This window comes from Rissa tridactyla, chromosome 3, assembly GCF_028500815.1.
Source record: "Rissa tridactyla isolate bRisTri1 chromosome 3, bRisTri1.patW.cur.20221130, whole genome shotgun sequence".
Taxonomy (NCBI): domain Eukaryota; kingdom Metazoa; phylum Chordata; class Aves; order Charadriiformes; family Laridae; genus Rissa; species Rissa tridactyla.
In genome coordinates, this window is record NC_071468.1 from 18,344,033 (window position 1) to 18,353,362 (window position 9,330).

At 47.7% G+C, this 9,330-nt stretch overlaps 1 protein-coding gene across 1 annotated transcript; it reads right to left on the reverse strand.

Annotated features, from left to right (window-relative positions):
• Positions 1–1,581: 1,581 nt before the first annotated feature.
• EIF4A3 (eukaryotic translation initiation factor 4A3) lies at positions 1,582–9,242 on the reverse strand. Its single transcript, XM_054193928.1, has 12 exons — positions 8,993–9,242; positions 8,740–8,812; positions 7,772–7,838; positions 6,665–6,727; positions 6,072–6,204; positions 4,907–4,987; positions 4,349–4,490; positions 3,427–3,565; positions 2,862–2,977; positions 2,214–2,321; positions 2,000–2,127; positions 1,582–1,780 (listed from the first exon to the last, which is right to left on the reverse strand). Exons 1-12 carry the CDS (start codon positions 9,234–9,236, stop codon positions 1,764–1,766), a joined length of 1,311 nt encoding a protein of 436 aa, XP_054049903.1. The 5' UTR covers positions 9,237–9,242; the 3' UTR covers positions 1,582–1,763.
• Between the last annotated feature and the right edge of the window lie 88 nt (positions 9,243–9,330).

A 9,330-nucleotide genomic window follows, 5' to 3' on the forward strand; every position in this document is an offset into this window, starting at 1 on the left:
TGACTGCATCTTTCACCCTTGTCCTGGGAGAGGCGACTCCATTCTCTGTGCCCGTGTGTGTGGAGGTCCAGGTGCCCAGCAGCTGAAGAGGGACTTTGGCCGGCAGGGGCTGTATGTTTGCAGCGACAGCGAAAGGCAAGTGCCAGCAGCTGCAGAGTGAGATGGTGTCAGTGGACGAATAGCCGGCAAGTAGGATAAGGGGCTTGGGAGAGCCCTCAGTCTGGGCTGGATCCGCATCGTGGCTCCAAGGGATAAACTTGTGTCTGAAGGCCAGTTACTGCGGGTGTCCCTAGTGTGCTGGACCAGCAGCTGGAGTGGGGCATGGGCCATCTCCATGTGCGGATAATGGACGAGCTGAGCCTCCCTGTCCAGTTACTGGAGGGATCCACAGCTTGTGTGTGCATTTGTATTTCCCACTAATGGACCTTCATCCTGTTCAGCCGGCGAGGGACGGGATGGGGGGATTGGTGCTGTTTGTGCCCTACTGAACATTGACCCATATGGATGGTGTGAGCACGTGGGGGGGTGTGTGCGTGCCTACAGGGAATGCTGGCTCAGCCTGGCTGCTGGTGGCACACAGGGGCATGAAGCTGTAGTAGCCTTACCTCAATTGGACAACCTTTTACAACCGGTATTAGTAAAGTAAGGTTAGTATTTCTCAACTCTTGCCTATGTACTGTTAAGAATATCAGGATTGCGCACAGAGCAGGTACAAGGGAACCAAGGGACTTCCCTGATGGAATACACGGGAGCATAAAGGAGGCAGATGCTCACTTTCTCTACCCAGGGCTACTCTGCTCCTGACTCAGGAAAGGAGCTCCAAGAGCTGTTCCAGTCCTGTGCAAACTGGCGCCGCACTAAGGCCTTGCTCCCCCTGTCCTCCCTGAGCAAGCAAAAACCAATTTAACAGAAAAAAGCATAGAGTAAAACATGGTAACTCACCCCACCCCAGCAGTACAGCTCTGGCCAACTCCTGCCCCACAAAGGATACAGCAGAGCTGGGTAGGAGAGCTACGTGGAAGGTACTACAGCTGGCACAGTACAGCCTGACGCGGTAGGGAGACAGATGAGGGGACGTGACTGGGAAGATGTAACAAGCTACACCATCAGAAAGGGGCGGAGAAGCTGACAAGGTATTTGCTCTTTTTGTTACTAATCAATGTATTTTTCCAGCTGGCATCAGGAGGCAGTCGCCCTCACAAGTGCCTGCTCAAGTCCCTGGGTTCCTTGGGAGGGGAAATATTCATCCAGAGCAACGAGTAATGTGATTCCTGGCTCCAGAAAGGAATAAACAACAGGAAATTTATTTTCTGGCTATCTTGTAACTTAGAGCAGATTAGGGAAAGGCCACAGATTTTTCCTGCAGATGGCTGATCCTTAGAGTTGAGTTAAGGAAGCTGAAGAGTGTATCAGGTAGTGTGGCACAGCGATAACAAAAGGGTGGAGAACAGGAAGCCTTATATTTTATGAACTTAGATACACTAAGTGTCAAATGTTTTTTTTGATTGTGCTAGCCACGTATGGCAGCATCTCAAAACTCCCTGCCTGTTGCTATCTTGGGTTAAAGTAATTAAACGCAGGTTATGGTAAAACTTCCTTTTTTTATTGAAAAACATGGGTGGGAGTAAAGACATTATTTACACACGTTCCCAAGTGCAGCTCAACTCAAGAACATACGATCAGCAATATGATAAAAGGATGTGGGTCCAAAACAGAATTATGGAGGCTACCAAATAGTACAGCTCCCTGGTAAACGCAGCCCTTCAGATAAGATCGGCAACTGAAACGAGAGAAAATGAGAGAACGTTAAGTACGCACCAAGTTGTCGAGAGCCACAGCCCAGCAGCACCGCGCACCTACTCCTGTTCCCAGGTTCTTTGCCAGGGGAAGGATGAGGCATGTGGCAAAACAAAGCATCTGGCGTTTCTCTTTCAGCTGCAGCACACCAGTTCCCGACTGGAGGAGCGCAGCAGCCTCGCTGGGACTGGCCTGCACTCACCGTTCATGGGCATCTCATCTATCTGGGTGGAGTAGTACTGCTCGATGTCTCGCAGGATGCGGATGTCATCGTTCTTCACAAAGTTGATGGCTACACCTTTTCGGCCGTATCTGCCCGACCGGCCAATTCTGTGGAGGCAGAGGGAAAGAGAGAATGGAGCCACCTTGGGGAAGGGTAATCCGGCCACACTTCCCCGGGCGAAGGCTGAGCTTACCTGTGTATGTAGAGTTCTCTGTTGTTGGGTAAGTCGTAGTTAATGATCAGGGACACCTGAGGAACATCCAGGCCTCTGGCCCAAACATCTGTCGAAATAAGGACTCGGCTGCGAAGAGAAGGGGACAGTTACAGCTGTTCCACCCCACCCAGGTGGGTGTGAGAGCTGAGAAGCTGCAGCCTCCAGCACAGGGCATCCCCTGCGACGCTGCGCACGCTGCGCTCCTCCCTTCCCACAGCACGCTTTTTCTGCAAGGAAAGCTGTTCTATGATGCAGCATCACCGAACTGCAGTGAAGACACATAGTACCAAGATAGCTTTGATTTTTCAGAAAGAATATGACGCTCCTAAGAGTTTAAAGTATTTTTTTTTCCTTCGCTTATTTTAAATGCAGCAACTTCCAACTTCTTCAGCAAAATAGGAGAGACTAATCCTGTAAGTATGAGCATCCCTCCTTGGAAAGTGGCAATCTCCCAACCCTGTGACACCACAGAGGATAGATGGGAATCAGAGCTCTTCCTACTTTGAGCTGAACAAGGCCTTCAGAGAGGAGGGGTTTTACGGGTTTCTGGGGCCTGTTCACTTCAAACACTAGAATAAATCCTGTCCTGAGGTAGCGACGCTGTAAGCAATACTTGAAGGCATTTACCTTGCGCCAGATCTGAACTCTTTCATAATGGACTCTCTCTCCTTCTGTGGCATGTCCCCATGCATGGACGAAACCGTGAAGTTGGCTTCTCTCATCTTCTCCGTGAGCCAGTCTACCTGTGCGTACAGCCAAGCAGCCTGGGTTAGCCCTTTGCTCAGGACAGCCAAACGCGCGAGTTGTGCTTGGAGGATGTTTGCTGGTAAGAACTGAGAGACACTTTAACAAGCATTCTGGAGCTAAAGGACGCAAATGATCCTTACAAAGCATTGGCTGTATGATACAGGGCTCCATGAGCCTCGAAAAGAAAGCAATTAAGGGCGTTTATTCCGACAGTGTGGTTTTGTTTCAGGGATTATAAGCAATTAGAAGAACATGTGCATTCTTACCTAACTCAGGTCTACCAGTTGCTTAAGCTAGGTGTATCCCAAAGACAAATGTTTAACCTCTGTTCTTACTAAACTACTCCCAAATGGGGAAACAACTGGACCTCTGAGCTGGGTTTGTCCTAGCATTCTCCTCGGAGTCACCCTCTGAAAGTAACACGCCCATCTGGTGACTACTGTACCTTTCTTTTGGTGTTGCAGAAGATGACAGCCTGGGTGATTGTGAGTGTGTCGTAGAGATCGCACAAGGTGTCAAACTTCCATTCTTCCCTCTCCACGGCCACAAAAAACTGCTTGATTCCTTCGAGGGTCAACTCATCACTGTAGGGAAGAAGGACAGCTGTACCACACCACAACTAGGTGAATACATACAATGCAGAGCTCACACCTGTGTGCTGTGGGTTGCTGGGTCTCAGCAAAAGTTCAAGTTGCTGTAGAAAGTCCCTGAAGAAGTCTGGTCTAAGAGCGGCCTCCAACACAACCCACCCAACAGAGACTAGAACTCCTAGGGTACCCTCTCTGCTCTACACACACAGCTTCAATGGGAAACATTCCTCTCATCGTTTTTACATTCAAGTTTCTTGACAAGAGAGACTGAGGAAAGGTAAATAGGGCAGCATAAGAGGTCAGGCAAGATGTTGGTCAGGTTGCCTACACTCATTGCTCTTGACTTCTGCTGAGCTCCAGTGCATGAGGACCTGTGACAGTACCAGACACAAGCTATGCCTCCAAGGGCATTCAGGATCAGTCAGCTAAAGGCTGTTGTGGCTTGCTATGTAATAGCAAATTAATGGAGGAGGCCTACAACAATCCTCTGTTGAGAACGATGGATTTCCAGGAGAAAAGACTACTATACATGGGGAGGATAAGGGGGCGGGGGGCAGTCGGGCTGAGCAGCAGCAAACACAACTGGACAAGGACAGAGTCAGAGAGACGAGTCGGCCTCTGCTGGAAAAGAGGACATGAGGATGTCTGCGAATGCCTAGACAAACTGCAATGGTGAGAAGGAACGTGAGAGAGACTGCACATTTAAATCGGTTAATACTGTGAATTGTCCAAGGCTGGACCAAAGGGCTCCTGTTCTTTCCAAGGAAACCGACTCACCGTTTCACCAAGATGCGAATGGGGTCTGTCATGAATTTGTTGGTCATCTCCAGAATTTCATGAGGCAAAGTGGCACTGATCAGAACCACCTGTGTAGCTGGAGGCAAGTATCTGTACACATCATAGATCTGCTCCTTAAAACCTGAAAAGCAAACCAAGTAGCACAGAACAGCCAGCACATCTTTCCCCCAAGTATCCTGCTCCTTCACCATTTTATCTGGAATTCAGTATTGGGCCTATGCTATATGATGAACGCTAATGAGTGAATCGGTAACTCAAAGCCAGTGTCACATACTACTCGTCTCTTCCTAATTTTCCCAAGCTCACTACAACGTGGCTGTGGTACACAGTAAAGCGTGCTCAAGAATTTATAACTATCGAAAAGGATGCTACAACTAAACCAGAGAAGGCATATTCAGTAGTTTAACCTGTTACAGCCTACAATTAAATAACTTTGACAAAACCAATTGTTTCTAAAAGTGGGACTGCCAGCTGGGACACCTTGGAATCTCAAAGAGGTGAGAAGAAAGGAAGTAAAAGGGAGACAAAATATTTTACCTTTATTGAGCATTTCATCTGCTTCATCCAAAACCAACATTTTGATGGCACGAGTCCTTAAACTTCGACGACGAATCATATCTGTAAAATTTCACTTTGTGAGATAAAAAGGCTTTGAAAGCAAGCGAGCCTACACTGCTCCCAGCTGCTGTCAGGGCATTTTGGTGGAGGAGGGACAGGCGCTTCCCCTGCTGCCAAAAGAGACTGGTGTTTGGTGACAGAAGGCACATCCAAGAGCCACAGTGTGCCCGCTGCACCCTCTAACCTCGGGAGATGTCTCCGCAGCCCGGCTAAGGGAGCAGTGACTGCAGGGAAGCTCTGAGAGTCCGAGCTGTGGGATGCTACTTGCTAACTGCACAGGACAGGAGACCCAGTCTCCCACAGTAACTGCAGCTGGATATAGGAAATGCAAAATGCTACACGAACTTTTCATCAGACTGGGCAAATCCTGTTTGAAAGAGCACATGGCTCTGCGTAATCCCTTAATACTGTGACAGAGAAGTATTTGGTATTAGTGTGCTGTTCAAAGCCAGACCAGTCTGGCAACTGCTAATTTTTGGGGGTTTTTCTGCTCGTGGAGCCCTATGTTCTCCCAGTGCCAGGTGCTTGCGTAAGAAAGTGCTGCCTGTTTCTCAGAGATCCAGAAGATGTGAGCTCGAAGGCTGAAACTGTCGCTGTGGCAACTGCCATGAACAGGAAATACAAAAATCTTCATGCAATGAAAGCAGAAAGTAGCAGCTGCAAGTGCACATGATTTAACAAAGAGAGCATGATGGCCAGTATACAGAAAATGTGGACCTAACTTTGACATTCAGACAGACCCAGCTCCTATCTCCTCCAAGATTCTGAAGTATTTCCTGGGACTGTAATATTTTCTGCTTAAAAAAATACTCTCAGTTCCCATGCCACCCTATAGGGAAACACTTCAACAATTAAAAGTGAAATATAAACAGAGAAAATACAAATACTATCCTTGTTGATTTCTCTCTATCCTTTTCTAGCTATTGCTACAGTAAGTTGTTACATTGTTATACGTAACATTAATGTTATGGTAATGGTGTCATGATAAATGTAATTTTCATGCTACTTCAAATCTAAGCACACAAAAATTGCAGGAGGTTCCCAGGGCTCAACTCAGGTGATGCAGCTTCCCACATCTCCTTACCAAACACACGGCCTGGAGTGCCAGCAACAACATGCTGCCCATAATCCAGTTTTCTGATATCTTCACCCACGTTGGTCCCTCCAATGCAGGCGTGACACTGGACGTTCATGTAGTCTCCCAGAGCAAGAAGACCCTGTGTTGATACAAAGGAAGAGCTTAATTAACTGAGCTCTCATGAAGTTTGCATTTATGAAGAGATGCAGGTCTGCACAGGCATACATTGGTTTTTTTAGAGAGATGTAAGCACAGGCAGTTAGAGGGAATTTTTTAATGTCTGTTACCCAAACCTCCTCAACAGCAGGCTTTCAAACACTGGGAACTCAGTTCCCTGGGGATCACGACTGTTTTTAAAGTGCTGTTATTAACAATTCAGTTAGGAATGTGTAAAACCTCAGATTGCTAGCCAACGTGGTCACGTAAGCAAGAACGGATAAAATACAGATGAGCAAACCAGCCCTTTATCAGAATTTGTTATTCCTTTCAGGAACAGAAAGGAAAAGCAGAAGCTGTGCTTTGAGCTCTGCTAGGGAACACTTAAGAATCATCCCCAGGCCTTGTGAGTGCTTTACAGAGCGTGATTTAACTGCTCCTACCTTCTGAATCTGTACAGCCAGCTCCCGAGTTGGTGCCAAGATCAACGCCTGGGTCTCACGAACCTGATTAAAACAGGTGATCACATAGCAGTTAATCACAGGGCAGGCATCATCCAAGCATAACAGAGAATACAGATCTCACAGTACTCTGAAATGTCACATCTGAAGGATTAATCATAGAATTTTGTGCTAAAACCTAGTGTTTGCAAGGGTCAGTACACCTAGGAAGTTGCTCTCACACAGAGCATTTACACAGTAACAGCCTGTTAATTAAGTTACTTTTGACAAGACAGTTCTTCGATAGCTCATTTTTCATTCTAACCTGATTTCTGAAAACAGTTATAAAAGCGTGCACTTTTCTTGCAAAAGGACGGACACAATTTTAAATCACTTCAATTTCATATGTTCAGTTCAGATAAAAACCTTACACTGCCCAAGGATTCCAAGATAACATGTTAAAGTGTCACATTTGAAAAATATTATGAGCATGTTACAGAAACGAAACATAAAGCTGACCTTTTCATTTAGAACATGCAACATTTATTTTGATGTCCCGAGGCAGTGACAGGTGACTAACAATCTAAGCTTTATTTAAGAGGGTACTGGCCCACAGAAAATCATCAACAGCATCTAAACATTGAAGTCACACTTAAAAAACAATTGGATAGACACGATACCCCTGACTAGAATAAAACCAAACATTTGTTAGTCAAAAATTTAGGTTTGATTCTGTGCAATGCACACCAACTGTTCAGACAGGTTGTTGATGCTGTTAGGACTGTTTGAGGACAATTCTGCCTGCTGAGGGATTAATTTAGCCCTCTAATATTAAAGTACATGTAAGAAGTCCTCTGTTCAAACCAACTTTATAGTTACAAGACTTTATCTGAACTTATTTTGGCAAGGTGAGTTTAACAACTAAGTTGTTACAGAGTAGAATCTGGTGAAATTTTGAGTCAGAAATTTGTCTGAAGTTAACTGCTCATAATTAAAAGATTTCAATGTAAAGCTTTGTTTATTCACTCTAAGAACAAGTCTTTTATGATGAAGACTCTACCAATTTAATTAAAAAACATTTCGAGCGTGTCCTATGAACTATGAAATTACCTGTATATCCAGGCACTGCAGAACAGAGATGGAGAACGTTGCTGTCTTCCCGGTTCCTGACTGTGACCTGAGAAACAGATGTTTGGTGAATAGTCTGGATATCCGGACAAACAAGACAGACAATTTTCAATGTATTCCACCCCTTTGCTCTTTGCCATTCCTTCATTGCAAAGAAGTCAATATTGCCAACAGTGTACCTGACAAAGTTTTGTTATGATCACAGTGAGATCTGCAGACAAGCAGCTTTGAGAACTGCAGTATCAGGGATAGAGCACTCTGTTGCAGGGTCCCCGTCTCTGGCATGTTTACTTATTATCAGACCAACATTTTAACATCATGCAATTTGTCGTACGTAATTTTTTTTCTTTATAAAGTAAATGGTAGGTAAACAAATACAATTTGGAAGGCTAGAAATTCCCACTAGTGACCTAGAAACGGCTTTTTTCAGTGGGATGCATATCCTTCTTTGCCTCTAGAGACATAATAGATATTCTTCTGCTTACTCTTTCCCTTGACTGAGACCGCAGTTGTCTCTATACTTCTCTGGCTTTGCTGGAAAACACTCCCAAGAGTCTCAGAGCCCTATTCATTGAGAACACATGCTATCTCAGCAAAATATTTATTGCATTGACATACCTAAACCTAACAACTTTGACATTAAGAGGCTGTTAGGATCACAGTCTGTAAGCAAGCTGGCCAATTTCACCCCGTGTCATAGAATCACAGAATGGTTTCGAGTGGAAGAGGCCTTAAAGATCATCTAGTTCCAACTCCCCTGCCATAGGCAGGGACACCTCCCACTAGCATCACTCGTGATGTGATTTCCCCAATCCTGCCAGGCAGTGGCCAAGGACCACGGGTGACAGTTCCCGCTTCAGGCACCGAGTGTGCCTGCCGCCCCCCGCTGCAGGGCCCGCAGCCTCCCCACGGCGCACGCCTCCCCCCTCCCCAACGGCAGCCCCACTTACTGGGCGATCACGTCTCTCCCCTTGATGATCTGCTTGATGGCTCTCTGCTGGATGGCCGAGGGCTTCTCAAAACCTACGGAAGCGGCCGTTACCCCCAGCGGCGGCGGGGCAGGCCCAGCCACCGAGCAGGCGGCGACTGCACCGCGCAGGCCCCACATCCGGGCCCCGCCGCCGCCGCTCCACCCCACCTTCCCCCCCCCCCCCCGCCCCTTTCTCCCTCTCTCCCCCTCGCCTCCGCCGCCCCGCCGCGCACCGTAGGCGTAGATGCCGCGCAGCAGGTCCTCCCGCAGCCCCATGGTGTCGAAGGTGGGCGTCACGTCCACCTCCTCGCTCGTCTCGAACTCCACCTTCGTCATGTCCTCCTCCTTCATCAGCCGCTTCCGCGCCGAGCCGGCCGCCCCGCCAGACCCCGCCGACCCCGACATAGCTGAGGCCTTCCCCTCACACACCGCCGATGCCGCCGCCGCCGCGCTCCGCGAGACTTCCCGACTGCGCATGCGCAGGAGCGCGGCTGGGCGGGCGTGCGCATGCGCAGAGGGGGCGGCTGGGCGGGGGTGGCGTGCGCATGCGTAGGGCAGGTATGCACAGACA

What these genes read in the sequence shown, in the direction of transcription:
- EIF4A3 (XM_054193928.1), bottom strand. Translation starts at nt 9,236, where the DNA reads ATGCGCAGTCGGGAAGTCTCGCGGAGCGCGGCGGCGGCGGCATCGGCG. An exon ending in CACTCCAGGCCGTGTGTTTG is followed by an intron (nt 4,988 to 6,071) that starts GTAAGGAGATGT and finishes GAAATTTTACAG; the next exon opens with ATATGATTCGTCGTCGAAGT. An exon ending in ATTCGCATCTTGGTGAAACG is followed by an intron (nt 3,566 to 4,348) that starts GTGAGTCGGTTT and finishes TCTTCCCTACAG; the next exon opens with TGATGAGTTGACCCTCGAAG.